Source organism: Alosa sapidissima, chromosome 22 (assembly GCF_018492685.1).
Source record: "Alosa sapidissima isolate fAloSap1 chromosome 22, fAloSap1.pri, whole genome shotgun sequence".
Classification (NCBI taxonomy): domain Eukaryota; kingdom Metazoa; phylum Chordata; class Actinopteri; order Clupeiformes; family Clupeidae; genus Alosa; species Alosa sapidissima.
In genome coordinates, this window is record NC_055978.1 from 1,362,622 (window position 1) to 1,381,902 (window position 19,281).

The following is a 19,281-nucleotide window of genomic DNA, read 5'->3' on the forward strand; positions in this document are numbered from 1 at the left end:
CACCCAAATAGGCAGCTTGACTAGTTGACTCTGTCAATCCTTCTCTGCGCAAGTCTTTTCCTGTGTCCCCAGGGGTGGAACAGTGGGCAGGAGAGGAATCCAACATAAAGCTCTTGCTACGGGAAGTGCTAATGATGCGTGGGGGCAGGAGGATGTTCAAAACCGTTTGAAGCAGAAGCAAAACCTCTGGTTGCTCCAGATGAGGACTATCTGAGAGGGTCAAAGCAAACCAATGTAATCATAAACATAATTTTTTCAACATCAAAATAATACCCCTTTTCAAGCCTGTATAACATTTTGTGCTTATAACATATAGTGCCTATAAAAATAATTAATCCCCCACAGTGCTTAAGAGGGGGGGGGGGGGGGGGGGGGGGGGGGGGGGGGGGTTGAGATGCTTCTATATACAATATACATTTATTTAGTGAAGGAATCATTTTCCAACCAGCTTACTGTATTTCATTCTAATTTACAAATGGCATACTTAATACTAGCCTACAGTACATAATTTAGTAAAGATGATGATGATGATGATTAAGCTTGATTTAGCAAACTCAAATCCATAAATTCACACATAAGACAAGACAGATAAAATACAGAAAAATATTTATGAAAAATGTATTAAAATGCTGGATATAGCGTTTTACATTTCAGCCAGTGCACCCTCAGACTGGATGAGTAGCGGGAGCAGCTCAAAATGGGATTCGAGAGTTACAGATCCCTTCAGACAATGCATAAATGTAAACATTAAGTTTATTAAAAGCGCTTTGAATGTGCTCACTCCTGCAGTGACATAGTGGTGATATAGTGGTGCATAGCGATCATATTATTCTCTGGTTCCTGAGCCCTATTTTATACAGTCTATGTTCCAGCCTTTTCCTTTGCTTTAGATATGCCAGTGTGGAAAACCGCTCTAACAGAGGTATAGTTGCAAAGAGTGCATGACATCTAACAGCACTCTTTCTCATGAGCAGCTGTCCTTTGACATCACACAAAATCTGTTGCAAGAAACTGGCTGGAAATAGGCTACATCCTCTCCAGTTTTGTCAATCGTTACTTTAAATCCATATTTAACATAATCTTCACTGTATTTTCTTTCTCGTTTCCACTATGTTTCCTCTGAAGTTGTAGGCCTAGCTTTGTCTGGAGAGCATGCAGCAGAAGCCTGTCCATCTGTCCATCTGTCCTGACATAGCGATCCTTGCTGGTGCTGACTAACTTCACCTTAGTTAGAAACAGTTAACAGCTCCACTCCACTCCAAATTTCACCAAACTAAGCTTCTTTTCAACGAAATCTCAATAACGTGAACTCCGTGCGAGATGCTGGTCTGTTTCGCGCAGAGACTGTAGCCTACCATATGTGTGTATGTGACGTTGGGGACGCAAAACATACGTAGCAAAGCACAGGATAGACCAGGGGTTCCCAAACTTTTCAACCCGCGACCCCCAAAATAACCGTGCCAGAGACTGGCGACCCCCACTATCCCTGGATGTGACTCAAAAACTAAAATAAAATGTGCGCACTGGTCATACGCACTAGGCTTATCCAAACACAGGCTTAACAACAACACAAAAGAATAGAGCAGCCTGTTATGATTTTACATATAGAAATTTACTATATGATAAAAGCAGAATACCTTAGTCAAAAAATAATATCCATGTAACATGAGTGCACATTATTGCTGTCGTGCAAACTTAACTTTGAAACATTACTTTAATTTCCATTTTTACAGAAGAATATCTCAGTCAGGGTAATATCCACAAACTGTTGTAAACATATGTACATTGTTGCTGTGCAAATTTACAATTTGCATCATGTTTCAGCGTTAATCTCATCTAATGAGATGGATGCGCGCTATGCGTGGAACACAGCAAGTCCATTCTTGGTTTAATTGTGGAGACGGCCACACGGAGATCATCCTCCACATTTAGACGCAATCTGTATTTGTTTTTAATATATGTCAGTGCAGAGAAAGTCTTTTCGCACAGGTATGTGGAGCCAAACGGCGTCAGTACGTCCATCGCGGCCTTGAATAGCTGTGGATATTCCCTCTCGACTGAAATCCAGAACTCAGTCTTTAAAGTGCGGTCAAGTGACAGCTCTTTTATTTTTCCCAAATTTATTTGATTTATGGAAATCATTTCGCGACCCACCCCTCGGCGTCCTGCGACCCCCTGGGGGGTCCCGACCCCCACTTTGGGAACCCATGGGATAGACCATGTGCAAAGCTAGCCTATCCTGTGTCAGTTTGAATCTCATCTCCTCTATAGTATTTTCAAGTTCAAAAATTCTGGAAATGGTTTGGAAAAATTAATGATGGAAACAAGTTATTAATTGTGAAATTACGTAGACTGGAATGCATATCACGGACCACCTGCAATGACGCTGCGGACCACCAGTTGAAAACCCCTGGGCTAGTTCAAACTTTTGGCAGCTTAAAAAAAGCTTAACTCGTGACACGCTGTTCGCCAACAGCAACATTCATCTTCTTTGTTTTCAAGTAGCAGGGAATTCAAGCCAAACCGTTGCAACTCTGCCATCAATCATTATTTTAAGCCCGCCTAACGACTCTATACACGATTTGATTGGCCCTATCGAAGTTTCATTTTTCCAGCTCGCAAGCCAATGGAGAGTTGTTAGACTAGCCCGGGTGAGTCTAGATTTCTAGGCTAAACTTGCTAACTAACTTAATGGTAAATTGCATCACCGTTAGCTCTGGGGTAGCAAAAATGAAAGTGTGCTGCCTTCATGTACAGGAGATCACAGTATCCACTGGAAGGCAGAGGGCAAAAGAGTGTAGAGCAAAACGTTTGCTTTTCCGATGTCTTCGTCCCCGCGAAAGTGTAGCAGGTGTGATAATTCCAAATCCCCACGTTATATTCCTATAGGAAAAATCTCAAGATACCGGATCTCCATATATGGGCAAAGATGGTAGCTTTTTTGTAGGCAAACTAGAGGAGGTCTATTGTAAACGCTCCTAACCGCTGCGACTTGTGAAAAACATGGGGGTGAATGGCGTAGGGAGGAAGCACCTCCGTACTCAGAGGCGCCTTTATCAATGAACCAATCAGTGGAGTTGATTCTGCTGCCAATATCCAATCAGAAACTTAGGGTAATTGTCAAACTGTCAACTGTCAAAAGTTCTTATACTGCAGAAAAGACGAGCATATGGGGACTTTTTCCCTTTCTCCCTGTGCCATTCCACTTTTTTACTCATAACTGTACTTATGGACATTCCCGACAAACACGGGACGTCCCCCGGACCTTATGCAGACATTCACAATGTCCCTGATTGGTCCCTAATGTCATGTTCTCTAGCGGACGTTCCGGTGACGTTATTGACGTCCGGAGAAAGTTATCCTTTGGTTATTGCGCGACGTCCGGGCAGGACTTTCTGAGGACGTCACCGTCAGGTCCCTCGGATGACACTCGCATTTGGTGGGCCCGACAATAACGTTAGACCTGGGACATCAAGGGGACGTTTATTAAGTACATGGCAGCGGAGTTGAGAGAGCTCTGGCTACAGCCTGCAGGACGGAGACCTCCACATCCATGCGCGACTTCACGTTACATGTCATTACATAGCAACATTGAGGTCAGCTACAGTAGGATCAGCTACAAAGCATTCGGAAGAAATGCACCATTGGTAGCCAACAATGAAAGTAAGTAACATCTTTGGCTGTGTATGTAGCTGATAAAGTTTTCAATAACTGAATGAAACTGAACGAAAAGTTGTCAAATGATAACGTAACGTTCTGTAATTTTCCTCTGGGGATGAATAAAGTATCTATACACATATTACCAACCGTCACGTATGTCCAACCTCTTACGTGTATGTGTCACTTAATATTAATTTCTATACAAATCAAGATGGCGGATTCCTAAAGAAACGCAAGCACCCACACCATTCATGTAACTAAATTAGCTATGTACCAAAAATGACATTTTACCGTGACTCGAAGAGCTGTAAACAGTGTTGTAAGGCTGCGTGTACAAATCCGCTTGGAGCTCCAGTGGAATTTTGATTTGCGACGAGAATTTTTGGTCTAACTGTTCATGTGCCGTGTGAAAGGGTGGAAGTAGACCAACCACCAGGCCAGCACTAACCTCCGAGCGTGGTAAACAAAATCGGATATTTCAGGGAGTAAAAGCCCTGGTAAGAACCAAACCAGATTTTGTTCAAATCTACACACCTATGGCTACTGAAAAATGTAAGGTTCATTTATCAAATGTTATTTTGAAGTATTAAAAAACATCGTCGTTTTAGAATTTTAGAACGAAATGGGTGATAATTGGAGGTGTTACGATACATTGCCAACCATTCCAACAACAGCTTTGAAGAAATGTACAAATAAAGATAAAATTGTCAACAGTATTATCAGTTAATAAAGTTATAACCTTTGCTTCCAGACCCCACTGTGAGTACAAATGGGATCAGAAGGTTGAGCAGCATACTCTCTCGTCGTTCTTGATTGGTGAAAGGGGATATCACATGGCTTAGTGGGAAGTCATCCTTCAGAGCCTGTAGAGGGGAAAGTTTACATTAACATGGAAAATATTTAAAATCTGAAAATCAATTTACCCACTTTTTTTTTACTTTAAAATACTTTTAAGGAAGGGCCCACAGTTAAGGATGAGCCCAGTTTTTTGTCCTGTGAGAATCAGACATATATATTTCGCTATGAGAACTGACTTCATTGATAGACAAAATAGTCTACAAAACACAGTGCTGGAAAGAGAGGAGAGCAGCTGCCTTCCAGAACCAAAGCTGGCAACACTAAGCATGAGACTCACGCAATTGAGACTCACGCAATTGACACTTATTTCACTCCCTCACACCACACATGCATTTCCTCACACTATTTTTTTGCACATGCTTCCTCTGACATATTTGCAGAGGTGAAAGAAGGTTGTTACAGTCTGATACTACGTATCAGTAAAAGATTCAGTGACAGTAAGCAGTACTGGAAAGAGATATTTCCATATTCATCAGGAAATTCATAGCGACAATCATACAAGGCGCGATCAGATGCTATTTGCCACTTGTAAAACCCAAGGTGCAACAAAAGATTATGAAAATAAAATACAAATTTGTCACTAGAAATGTTATCAAATGTTAGTTTAACGTAAAAACTAATAAAAACGCAAATTACATCAGGTGCTCTTTCGCTTAGAGTTGAACTTTTTTCAATTGAAGGTGCTCAGAGCACCAATGCAAAAACACAAGGCGCAGCAGGCACACAAAACGAGAGCAAGAGGGGCTCGGGGCACTATGGAATGCCAAGAAGTTCAAAGACTCGCTTTGACATGTGTATTTTACATGTATTGTACTGTACACTTATGTCACATGTAAAGTATGTGTGACATGCATGTGTATTTGATGCATAATTCATGTGTGGTATGCGTAATAGAAATTGCTGTGAAGTATGTGAAATACTTGTACATTTCATGCATTTCACATGTGAAATATGTGCAAAATACACATGCATGTCACTCATATTTTGTACACATGTGACATAAGTGTACAATACAAATACGCATCAATTTTACATACTTATGAGCCATTTGGTCATGTTTTCATCAAGTGGTTAAGTGTATATATGATGCAATAAATGGCTCATAATATAAGTATATTTACTCTTTTGATCCTGTGAGGGAAATTTGGTCTCTGCATTTATCCCAATCCGTGAATTAGTGAAACACACTCAGCACACAGTGAACACACAGTGAGGTGAAGCACACACTAATCCCGGCGCAGTGAGCTGCTTGCAGCAACAGCGGCGCTCGGGGAGCAGTGAGGGGTTAGGTGCCTTGCTCAAGACCACTTCAGCCGTGCCTACTGGTCGGAGTTCGAACCGGCAACCCTCCGAAGCGCTAACCAGTAGGCCACGGCAAGGCCACACAATCATACAAAACAACAGTAAAAAGACGCCTCTCACTGCAACAACAGTGTCCTGTCTGATTGCTGTCTTCTGTATCTGTAAAATTACAACATTAATATAATACAAATTATTAATATATGTTTTATATATACAGTACTGTAATATTCTGTAATATTCCATATATAATGAAAATATACAATCTCTAAAAGAACTGTGCCATAGTCAGTGTTGGGGAGTAACGGAATACATGTACCGGCGTTACATATTCAGAATACAAATTATGAGTAACTGTATTCCGATACAGTTACAAGATAAATAGTTGGTATTTAGAATACAGTTACATTGTTGAAATCAGTGGATTACATGACGATAGTTCTCTGTTTCATAAGTTTGTTCACTCTCTAAATAAATTAAGGCAACTCCATTTCCCAGAAGCTCCTGAAAGCAATCTATGATGAAATTGATGAAATTGTTTACATGTTTAAATCCAAGCCCCTCCGTCTTGCACTAGCCTCAAAATGCAGCCAGTGCGCATTATGGACGCGTCATCGGAGACCCTGAAATGACTGTTTGCACTGCAAATTAGGAGTAAAGTAAGTGGAGGTAACTCCTGTTCCTCACTGATCGCGGTTCCTGATGTCTGTTCAAAGGATATTTTCCCAAGTATTAAAAGCTCAGGCTACTTCGGCCAATCGGTAACACAGTTTGCTAAGCAAGCAAAGCCTAGTTCACGTGTTGATTTAGACCTACAATAAAACCAATCTCTAAAATAGGGACTGCATTCTAAGTTTTTTATTCTAACTTAAAATAGCTTTATGGATTATTATTATTTTTAATTAGATCTACATTTACGTTTTAAAATGAATTATATGCTGCAGCCTCTGAAGAATTATTCTTGCGAGTAGGCCTAGCATATTTTAACGTGCAGTTTTTGATTGTCATTACGCGATCACGTTCATTTTGAGAGCACTGATAGTAGCCCATAGTGTTTACATTTACAGGTCATTTGCGTTCCACCGGTCATATGCGCCTCTCACTTGTACTGGGTTGATGCCACCGAAAAATCTCACAGGCACACCTTAATTATAATTTCTGGCTACGCCCTTAAAGTAGCCTATTTATTTTGTTTGTTTTAATTAGCCTAGTCGCCTGCTGTAGTTTTAGTGGTCACCTTGCTATTTTAAAGTTGTATCAGGTAGCTTAGTTGACTTTACATTCTCCTATGTGGGCCTAACACTTCAGCCATTTGGAACAGAACGCACCAGAATAGGCCTGTTTAGTAGGCCTAAGCAGGATTTGATGGCCGCATTCCTACACTTATAAAATGCAATTCAATGCGAAAGTAATCAGATTGAGTAACGTAACGGAATACATTACAGATTACATTTTTGGGCATGTATTCTGTATTCTGTAACGGAATACGTTTTGAAAGTAACCCTCCCAACACTGGCCATAGTGGAAGGCAAAAAGATAGAAGAAATATGGCAATTTACAGTGATGAACACTTACTTTAACATCTTTGTAGTTTAATTTATTGCTGTGTTCTGAGTTTGGTAGTAATATAAACATGTCAGTGGCATTTTTGGGTCATGATCATAATTTGAGATAGTTAATAAAACTGGTGATGACGGCGCTAATATTATAATATAATAATATTGTTAGGACAGCTAGATAGCGTTAACATTACTAAATTAAAATCCATAAGTATTAGTGTATAGCCTGATAGACTGATGAAATACTCCCCCAACACACAGAAAACAAAACAAAACATCATTCTAAAAAAAAAGGATGTTATTTCATTCCAAACAATAAGGTGACAGTCGTGGAAGGGCATTACTAAGCTTAAATTTCACTATAATCAGCCAGCTGTGAGATGCGTCCCATTACAATCCATTGATCTGATTCCTCCTCTTGCTGTCCACTATGCTATTTTGCTGTGCCGTGCAAATAACATGATGTCACTTGCAAAACGTCAGTTGGGGGTGACGATGCTGTTACATTTCTTATGAAGAAGCTTAAATTGTTTTTCAGTGTAATTTAATGATATATGCCGCTAGGATAGCGATCAGGTTATAGGGTTAAATAGTTATTTGCCAAGTTAGAAGCATCTATGAGGACAATTTAAGTAGTAAGTATATAAGCATATATACTCTTTTGATCCCGTGAGGGAAATTTGGTCTCTGCATTTATCCCAATCCGTGAATTAGTGAAACACACTCAGCACACAGTGAGGTGAAGCACACACTAATCCCGGCGCAGTGAGCTGCTTGCAACAACAGTGGCGCTTGGGGAGCAGTGAGGGGTTAGGTGCCTTGCTCAAGGGCACTTCAGTCGTGCCTACTGGTCGGGGTTCGAACCGGCAACCCTCCGATTACAAGTCCGAAGCGCTAACGAGCAGGCCACGGCTGCCCCAAACATGTTTTTATTTTTATTTTTATAATTTAATATTTACTAGAAAAAAGACAAACTGAGGATATACCTGTATCTGCAGAGCTACAAGTCGCACCACTGCAGTGCTGAAAGGGAGGGGTGGAGACAGGTAGGGGCTTAAGTGAAGCAGAGGTAAGCCATCAGCAACACTAGAGGGACCTACAACACCCATCACCTACATTAAAGAAAAAAGAGAAAACTGCATCACAACCAGAGCATGTGTGCTGATATCTGTTTATACAAGAGGTGTATTCAGGAAGATAAGCAGCTATTACTGCACTTGACATTTCTTAATGCTTGCAAACATTATGCAAATAATGAGACTGGTAAATGTGTTCATATATATCTTTAGGTCTTTTAAGTATTTTGTTTACAAAAGTCCATGCATAAACTCATATATTAGGGGAATCATAAAACACTATCATTAGTAAATGTGTACATTACAGAAACATGCAAGTGTGTGAAAAGGAATTTCTTATTTGGGACACGTGAATAAAATGTCAAAATGATTCACTATATAGAAGTATTTACATGTATTCCCATATTTCCTTCTTCAAGAGGAGAAAATGGTATTACCAGGTTGACGCAGACATTAATGAGTGAGCGCAGATGAGGCAAGAAGGAGATGATTGGCTGTCGCTGCAATGTCAGACAGATCCCTTCAATCAGACTACTTGCTGCCTCCCATTCCACCTGCCGTCTGAACACACACACACACACACACACACACGTACACACACCAACATAATCCTCAATTAGATAGTTGTTTACAACCCCGGGGTGGCGCTTGCCTATCCTTCCGAGGGGGGCATTGGGTGTCAACATTCTGCTTCTGATCTACAGTATAGGCAAGGTCAGGGGTGGGCAATTATTTTTTCCATGAGGCCACACAGAAAATATTGTGGAGGGCCAGGCCAAAAGGCTTAATTCAATTCTGCATAATATTAATTGTATTTCTTTATTAAAAAGCAGTAAATAGCATTGTTTTGACTAGCTGGTAAGAGTATATGTTATGGTTAAGCAATGGAAAAGTGAGGTTGCCTTACAAAAATGTAATTTATTCAACCAATTTTCTGAAAACAATGGTAGCCTAAACAAAATGTGAACATTTTTGACATTTGTGACTCATTATATTAGTGACCGGGGCCCAGGCAACGCTTTATTAGTAAGCATAAAAGTGGCACACAGAAGAGAAAAGAAAGACGAGAACTGGAGGAGACTGAATTGAATATTTTTTTTTTTAAACACCTCGAATGTTGCTGCTGACGTTAACGATTGAGTGGAATGGCTATACTCTCCATAGAGAACAGCAGAGCCAGGCAGTTGGGTTTCAACGATATCATCAATGATGGGCCATAGAGTGAACTTCTAAAGGGTAGCTTTTCGGTTCGGTTGCTTTTTTATGGAGTAGGCATATGTGAGGTGCACTTTCTGTGACCTGTTTGTGGAAGGCTATCTGACCGCTGCGCCACATAGAAAATGGTTTGCCTAAATTAATGTATTATTACCATTCTGACTACGGTTGTTTGTCAAGGCAGCTAACAAAGGCAACCTAGGTATATTGAACTTGCTTCATAGTATAGGCCACAGATTCTTTGATATTCATAAATTCAGAAGCTTTTTCCCCCTGATGAAGTCCTTTGTTTTGTTGGCAGTGTGCTTTGGGTCATTGTTCTGCTGCATGATAAATTTCCTCCCCATTAGTTTGAATGCATTTCTCCATAAATTGGCAGACAAAATATTTCTGTACACTTCTGAATTCATCAGTTAAATAATCAATAAATATTAATGAGTCCGTTCCAGAAGCAGCCATGCACGCCCAAGCCATGACATTACCTCCACCATGCTTCACAGATCTTGCTTGTATGGTTCGGATCATAATCAGTTTTCTTTCTCCACACTTTCCATCACTTTGGTAGAGATTAATCTTGGTTTTATCAGTCCATAAGATTGTGTTCCATACTTTTTGGGCTCATCTCTGTACTTTCTGCAAATTCCAATCTGGCCTTCCGATTCTTACTGCCAATGAGTTTGTGTTTGCGTCTCATTGGTTTGCGTCTTGTGGTATGGCCTCTATAATTCTGCTCTCGGAGTCTTCTTCTAACAGTGGATTGTGATACCTTCACCCCTGCACTGTGGCGTCGTTGGTGATGTCACTTACTGATGTTGTGATGGGGTTTTCTTCACAGCTCTCACAATATTTCTGTCATCAACTACTATTGTCATGAGCTCTCTCTCTGCCTGGTAACACGTGCTGATTGAAGTCTGATGACCTCCACCTGTTCCTGCTCTGCTCTGCCACACCCTCGTTACCTACCAGCTGCACTGCATTCACCACTCATCATGCCCTCTATATAAAGCCTTGCTTTTCAGTCCACACTTGTCAGATCGTCTGCAACCAGCACCAGTTACCTGCCTGTTTTAGGAAAACGCCTCTGACTCTTTGCCTGTGATCCTAGACCCGCTCGACTACTTCTGTGTTCTCCAGCCCCGGTAATCTTGACCTGCCTTCCGTCCCTCTTCTACGAATACCGCCTAGTCCTTGACTGTACTGCTGCTTCGTTTCAATTGCTGTTGTGTGTGTGTTTCCCCCAGGACTTCCCGGATCATCCAGCTCCTGCCATCGCTGTTCGGCTACTGGGGGAACACACACGCAGACTCTTGGAACTCCTGTACCCCCCCCCCCCGGAACCCCTGAAACCCCCAACCCTTAATTAAACTTTTGAACGTGACGCTTTTGTGGTCCTCGTCCTGTTTGGTGTCTGACAACTATTGTTTTCCTTGGCCGACCTGGGGTGCGTTTCCCAAAACCATAGGTGCTAACCTGATAGCAACTTAGTTGGTCGGCAATGGGAAATTGCATTGCAACCAACACCAGTACACACCAGTAGTTTCTTTCTTTTTCAGGACATTCCAAATTGTTGTGCTTGCTATGCCCAATGTTTGTCCAATGGCTCGATGATCGATTTTCCTTATTTTCTCAGCTTCAAAATGGCTTGCTTTTCTGGTCTTCATGTTGGTTTATCCTCTTTAACAAGAAATGCAGTCTTTTATAGGTTTAAACCAAGGATAAAAACATAGTCATGGAGAGCTATTTAATGTTTGAACAATAAATCTAAAAGGCAACACCTGGACATCAAGAAACAGCTGTCAGTCACATGTTCCAATAGTTTTGCTCACTTGAAAAATGGGTGGGTTCAAACAAAGGGTGGTATGTTCTGAGTTGTTTAACACATCCAGATGTAAATACCAGGAAATAAAAGCTAAAATTCTAAACTCTTGTCTCATACTCATCTTTTGATCTTAAACCCAAATGTCATCAGTGACAAAAACAAAGCAATTTGCCTTGCTGTTCCAATACTTTTGGAGGGGACTGTATTGCAGATGCAATTTTGCTTATGTGATAAAGGCTTACACTAAATTAGTTTACCAATATCTCCTGCCCTCAACCACCACCAGCCTACAAATCAGAAATGGTTACAAACAGAGTAGAAAAGCAGTTAACAAATACTGTACAACTGCCTGAATGTAACAAACTGACTGCAGAATATACAAAACACAAAATGAATAAAAAAATTATGTGGTTATGAAATTAACAAGATTACAAAATGAACAAGCATAAAAAAAACAGGTGAGCTGACAGACCTGGAGCCCAGAGCCTGTGGGCGAGCGCACCTGAGCGTTGGCATCTTGTGGATCTTGTTGAACATTCTATCCAGGCGCTTTAGAATAAGGATGAGTGCAGGACGAACTGCCTCCGTCGACCAATCAGTGATGGGCAACATCTCCATTATGTAGCGACGCAGCCCACGACTCTCCATGGTCAGTGTGTCATATGGCGCCAGCTTCAACAAGGAGTGGGCAATCTCAGCCAATCTGTGCTCACACACAGACATAGGATATACAGTTAAGAACAAAATTATTCATACCCCTGGCAAATATTGATGTAATGTTGCTTTTCTCTTGACCAATATGTTTGTTCTGACTGAAAATGACACTGCCACATGCCAAAAGGTTGTAAGACAATGTGGTAGAAAACATGGAATCAAAAAAATAATTTTGTTTATCTTTTTTAAAATTTTTATGGAAAATGGCATGTCGAAAATTATTCATACCCTTTTTAAATAATCAATCATCATCAAGGAAGCTGGGAAACTATGGCAATTTAAGTGTAACAAACTTTATTTTCTGCCATTTGTCCCTTGAAAATATGAAGTTCAAGATATTCCATAAATTCAATTCTTCAACTTTCCAATCCTCTGCCGATTTACTACTGCACCGTACTATGCCACATCAAAAACCATGCTCTGTGGGGAAATGAGCGTACGCCTGTCCTACGCCTGTTTTATGTCATATGTTAGTTTCATAAATGAGGGCCATTGTGCACATAAAAACATGCCATGTTGTCTATGATCAGGCCACACTTGGGTAAACCACTGCTAGAGCGGAAAATGGTAAATTGCACTTTTCCGTGTCATACATTTTCATTCATGGGAAAGTCAGGGAAAAAGTGGGTGTTTCCTGTAAAACGATGAGAGGTAAAACGTAAAGTGTATATGTAATATATCTCTCGTCATCAATAGATTGTGTTTCTATATTTATCTTTATAGTGCATAATGGGTACTGGCAAGGCCGTAGCCAGGATTTTTAAAATACCGAGGTCAGGGGCTAGAAATTTTGGGCACCCCAAAATGTTAGGAGGTTCTTCCAAGCCCTCCGGTCCTTTTTCCAATAAAGACGTAGAACCATGGATTTGTTCATTTTATAACATGTTTTGTTCATAACTTGAACCAACACACTTTTCCACAGTATTCTATTTTTTTTCAAGAGCCTTCTCCCAAATTGGCTCTTGTCCCGGTCTCCTGTGTTGGATTTCTTAAAATAACAAATCTCTAAATTACTGACCAATAATTTATATAATTTGACGATGTTATGTTTGGTCCATGAGATAATATATATCACAACATTAATTATCCATCCTATATAACATTGATATAGCTTAATTTTCAATCTCAACTGAATTTCAACATAACATTTTCATTACAGGTTAGCATTTCATTGCCTTATTACATTTCAGAGCCTTATTACATCTTTATTTTATTCAACTCTTTCAGCGATAGCCAAGTCGACACTTTCGCTTTGAAATGTCGGAGGTATCTGCAATGACGTGTCACGTGACGGTGTATTTATGTAAGGATAATTGTCACGTTGGATATTCGTACTTAATAAATGAAACTAATCTTGAAGAAAAACATACTGAGGACATGACATGAGGCATATGGTAGCTACGGCCATGCCCATGTATGTACGAAAAGTACTTGTGAAAACGCCCCTCTATTTTGCAGTGAAAATTTCTGTTTAGGCTCTAACTGGTGTAGGCTAATCCAAATTGTGGTTAATTGTGTCAATATGAGAAACTTTCAGAGACAACAGAATCGGTATTCAGAGAAGCAGTTGTACTTCTTTCACTATGTCAAAAATAACCTTAACTTTTGTTTGCCTTTCTAATGTCTTACTTCCACTTAACTTTCCTACCTGCTAGACTAAAAAAATCTGTCATGGCAAACGTGCACAAATATTTTTTTTTAAGTAAAGTAGAACTACTGCTCTGCATTATCTCTCTGCTTGTCTTCTTATCATGTACAGTGGGTCCCATTTAGATGTGGCCACTTCAATCACTTTCCGTGATTCACGCAGTTGCATGAAATGTATTACACTTTTCACCACGAGGTGGAAGCCGCTGTAGCATTGCCGGTAAACAGGGCAGCGGACTGCATTCAGAGGAATTGCAAGAGGCAGTGTGATTGATACTGTAAGCCAAAGGAGATTTTATTTGGGTCGCCAGCATAGCCTAGTGACAATTAATGTTGTGTAATAGGTCTAGTTTATACCTTATATAGCTTAGGAAAGCTAACAGCTTTCTATTAGGATCCAGTTTGTTAACAGTCACGGTTTTGTCATAACTCCCTCTGTGCATTTTTGCCTTTAGAATAGCTCTGAAACTGGGGGGTGAACACGTCGCAGAGGAGACGCAAGAGCGTGGATATCTCACTCGCAAAATGAAACAATATTTCTGTCGGGCGCCTACCATGGACCTCACAGTTGCAAAATTCAAAGGACATGAATCAGCCTATATTTGCAGAAACAATAACGGACAACAGCTCTTCAACTTGGCCCGTTAAAATCTAAAAAGTATAATTTTAAATCATAAAAAAATGTGCTGTCAACAACTAAGCAGACACCCATATACATCTATGATAGACCAGGACATACTGTAAGGCTATATTACAGTACATTTGCGTCATAGGCTGCAGATAGCCTACCAGTAGTTTGAATTGTAGATAGGCCTATATTCTTTAAAGTTAATAGCAGTCTCCTCACACATAAAACATGTGAGAATCACGCGTGAAGCCGGACAATTCGAAGTAGTACCCACTGTATTGTGTTATATGACCACTAAACTTTTGATTCCTTTTAATGTCGTCAGTTGACTCCATTCACTATGATTGAAGTATAGCCTACCATTCAGTTGTGGGCATCACACATTGCGCTAGAAGGCAGAGAAAGGTGCTGATTATGTGATGAGCTTCAAGTATGATAAATTCCACGTAAAATGAAGAAGCAAAGCATGCATCTGCAGACTGGCAAAAGCGCTGATTATACTCTGTTCACAAATGTACATAAATCAGGCCCTGCATTTCATGGGATGTGCATGTCCTGCGTAATCTTGTTAAAGTCAGCACCCATTATGCACTATAAAGATAAATAAAGAAACACTATCTATTGATGACAAGAGAGATGTATTATTAAGAAAAGCATTTTGAACCTCATGTGTGATTTGATGTCCAGAAGCTCTAGAGCAGTTACGCGTGGCTCTCCTGCAACATTCTGAAGAATCTTGAGCCTGGGGCCACTGTGCTTGTAGAACTCAGTGCAAATGTTAAGCAGAGACTCTCGTGGTCGTCTGAACTCCTCACGTGCAATCCTCTCATCAAGCTCCTCGCGTGGAACACCTTGACCCTCCTCCAGCAGATTCAGGTCATCACTAAAAATATATGGACAGTGCACACACATATAAAGTTGTAATTTAAAATTGCAATGCACACCATTAACAAGCTTTGGCTGTTCAGCTTCAAATGAGAGTCAGGGGACATTCATGGAAATATGTTTGAATTACAATATAACAACATATAAATATACATCATAGATTTTTTCGCTGATCTACAGCATGTAATTAATGTCAGTTCTGTATGATTCCAGTTGTTTTTGATTGTCAAAGTAATTTGCGGAGCTCAGCAGCAAATGGGGAGAAAAAAACAAGACAGGTGTGACTTCCCATTGAAACTGATTGTGGTCAACCAGTGCATGCATGTTGCTATCTCTTTGTATGTGTCAGGACCCTGTCAGACCAACCAGTATGTCACCACTATAATGTAACTGGCAATGAAATAAATGTTTTATGTCCTTGCCTTCATGGTCTGGTCTAGGTGAATGAAATATGGTAAAATGGTAACACTTTCAACAACCCCATTTCCAAAACAAGTTGAGATGCTGTGTAACCTTTTTAATAAAAAGAAGAATGTGATAATCTGCAAATCATGGAAACCCACAAGTCACAAATTGGGATAGGTGCAACAAAAGGCTGGACAAGTTGTAGTCTCCAGCCTTATGCTTGTGTAGGCTTTCAAAACTAGGGTTATTATGATAACACCCCCAGAAATCTTGGACTTTCTACTTTTCTAACATATAGGCCTACTGCCAAAGACTCCACTGACCAATAGCATGGCTTTCGGATAGAACACACCATCATAAACTGCTGCATCATAGGCTGCTGTTTATTGATTATAGTTCAGCTTTCAACACTATTGTTCCTCACATGCTGGACTCTAAGCTCAAAGACCTAGGAGTAATTACCCCCCTAGTGACTGGGTTTTGAATTTTCTTTCTGGCAGAAACCAGATAGTGAGAATGGGCCAGCTCACCTCTAATTCCATCATTCTGAATACAGGAGCTCCAAAGGGCTGTGTCTTGAGCCCACTGCTCTACTCTCTCTACACCTATGACTATGTGTCATCTCACAGCTCCACTTTCATCGTTAAGTTTGCTGATGATACAGTAGTCCAGGGCCTCATCTCCAACAATGACGAGACTGCCTTCTTGGAAAAGCTGATTGCCTGGTGTCAGGCAAACTGTCTCCAACTAAATGTCAGCAAAACCAAGGAGCTAATTGTAGACTTCAGAAAGAGGCAGTAGCAGACTTACACCCCTCTTGATTGATGGAACACAGGTAGAGAGAGTAAGTGGTTTTAAATACAGTATCTGGGAGTACATATCTCTGAGGACCTGACCAGCGCTTCTCTCCCCTCCCTGCATGATATATATCAGCCGATGCAAGAACAGAGCCACTAAAATCATAAAGGACTCCACCCATCCCAGTAACTGTCTGTCCAGTTTGTTGAAGTCAGGCAAGCGCTTCTGCAGTTTGATGGCCAAAACTGAGAGACTAAAAAAAGCTATTTCCCTCGTCATTAGACTCCTCAACATGGACATGTCAACTCTAATGAATACCACTCTATCCCAATTTAATAACATTATTATTTATTATGTATTATTATTATTATTATTATTATTCATGTTACTTTATTATTTTATTGAATTATTTATTCTTAACTTGTGCTTTTAATCATATCTGTTTTACTTAGATTATTTCTACTTTACAGTCATGAAGCTAACCAGCCTTACATTTCACTGCTTTTTATGTAAGGGATAATGTATAGAACGCCGGTCATTATTGGGAAAATAAGTCCCGACAGGGCGAACCGGACCCTGACGCGCCAGCGGAGGGGTCTTGCTTCACCCTGAAGGGACTTATTTTCCCAATAATGATCGGCATTCTATACATTATCCCGCTTATTATACGGCTACTTGCCAAAACTAAAAAAAAAACTCCACAATATGTCTCTTTACACTTATTTGTTACCTTTTTGTCGTGGCTTTTGCTGAGAAACAAATAGTTCGCAACACACACTGAAGTTGAATCAAACATTCTTTAGAACACAGCTGATCAACCGTCTGCTTTCACTTTTGAATGAAGTTCCAATGCAAGAAGTGACCGGACTACTTGCGGAGTGATATGAAAAACTCAGCAGCACAAAACCCGTTGCCATTGACAGCGGTAATTATATGTTTGCAGCGGTAATTACATGAAAATATTTTACCGTAGAATGTAAAATCCCATTCAAGTCAATGGAGCGTTCTACTAGCATTGTGAAGAGCCATATAATAAATACTGATATAACTGTGTATGTCTCTGAACTCTCTATCTCTGAATGTCCTAGACTGGCAGAGCCCTAGCTTGAATCCCATTGAACATCTCTGGAGGGATTTGAAAATGGCTGTGCTCCCAATCCAACACTCCCAATCCAATCTGATAGAGCTCGAGAGGTTCTGTAAAGAGGAATGGGCAAAACTGGCCAAATATGGGTGTGCCAAGCTTGTGGCTTCATATTCCAAAAGAAAGGCTGTAATTGCTGCCAAAGGTGCCACAACAAAATATTGAGCAAAGGCTGTGAATACTTATGTACATATTATATTTTCGTTCTTTATTTCTGATAAATTTGCAAACATTTAAAACATTGTCATGTTGTCATTATGGGGTATTGTGTGTAGAATTTTGAGGAAAAAAATGAATTGAATCCATTTTGGAATAAGGCTGTAACATAACAAAATGTGGAAAAAGTGAAGCGCTGTGAATACTTTCCGTATGCACTGTCTGCATGTCCTGTTTGCTCTGTTTGTTTAATATCCCATGATTTTCAAATTCCCACTACTCTAACGAGACACACACACACACACACACACACACACACACACACACACACACACACACACACACACACATATATATTTATGGTCTTTTGCTTATTTTCTCCTCTTGGTTTTACCTTAAAATAAATAATTTGGACAAAGAGTTATTCTTCATAGATGGTGTATGCTTGTGAAATTGTTTACTCACCAATCTGAATGCATGTTTGGCCACTTATCAACAATTACCTCTTAGCAGTCTTAAAAGTCTCACCGTGTGTGGGCTCCTCCAGACAGAGTGTGGTTGGCAGCAGTAGCTCCTTTATGACCTTGATCACAACGACTCAGCTGAGGGGCTGTCATCGGTCTACAGAGAAGAATATTCTGAATTATATTAGGGCATACAGTTTGTGATATCCTTTCAACTCAGTAAAAAAAAAATAGTAGCACAAAAGTCTAAAAATAGTAAACTAACTTCCTAGCTGGAAATTTGCTAACATGCTGTCTTTTGGTGATACTCTCCAATGTCGTGCTGTGAATGTTTTTCTATCATTTTTTGCAGTGTGTTCCCACCACACATAACATACAGCATCCTGGATTGCACGAACTTCCAATTCATGCACAAAGCCCTGCGCACAAAAATATCAGACACAAAAACAGCTTCTTTCCCACTGCCATCACTCGCCTGAACTGCGGATAAGTGGGGTCATCACATTCTTTATCATTCCAATATGCATCTTGCACACTACATTTGCACTATTACTTTTTGCACTTTACATCCTACTCCATGTGTGTGATGTCTTGATATGTCTTACTTGTATATTTGTATTTTTGTATATTATCTTGATATGTGCCTATATGTATATTGTTGTCTCTATTGTACAGTATGTGTCTAATATTACTATTTGTCTGCTGAATGTAAAAGTTACTAATACATGTCTATTTGTTACTACTACATTTCTATTTGTTGAATATATAGAGAGCTAACAGCCTACCGAAGGTAAATTCCTTTTGTACGTAAGTATACCTGGCCAATAAACCTGATTCTGATTTTGATGCACGGAAGGCTCTTAAGCCAGCTCATTTATTTCCGATGGAGCATTAGCTGTGTTGTAACAGCATCTTCTGTTATATTCTGCTCCTTGCATGTTCACTCCGACACTG

The 19,281-nt window shown here is 40.1% G+C and overlaps 1 protein-coding gene across 9 annotated transcripts in view; it reads right to left on the reverse strand.

Moving 5' to 3' along the window:
- Positions 1-19,281, reverse strand: part of LOC121696861 (protein unc-80 homolog) — a 239,077-nt gene that overhangs the window by 43,620 nt on the left and 176,176 nt on the right. For 5 of the 9 annotated variants that reach the window (XM_042077929.1, XM_042077928.1, XM_042077931.1 and 2 more), the window contains 7 exons: positions 18,392-18,484; positions 15,140-15,358; positions 11,959-12,189; positions 8,890-9,013; positions 8,363-8,488; positions 4,400-4,523; positions 4-210 (listed from right to left, as the gene is read on the reverse strand). In XM_042077929.1, the coding sequence (XP_041933863.1) occupies positions 4-210; positions 4,400-4,523; positions 8,363-8,488; positions 8,890-9,013; positions 11,959-12,189; positions 15,140-15,358; positions 18,392-18,484 (1,124 nt within the window). The remainder of the gene's footprint in view (positions 1-3; positions 211-4,399; positions 4,524-8,362; positions 8,489-8,889; positions 9,014-11,958; positions 12,190-15,139; positions 15,359-18,391; positions 18,485-19,281) is intronic. The other 4 variants (XM_042077934.1, XM_042077933.1, XM_042077932.1 and 1 more) reach the window with 1 other exon arrangement.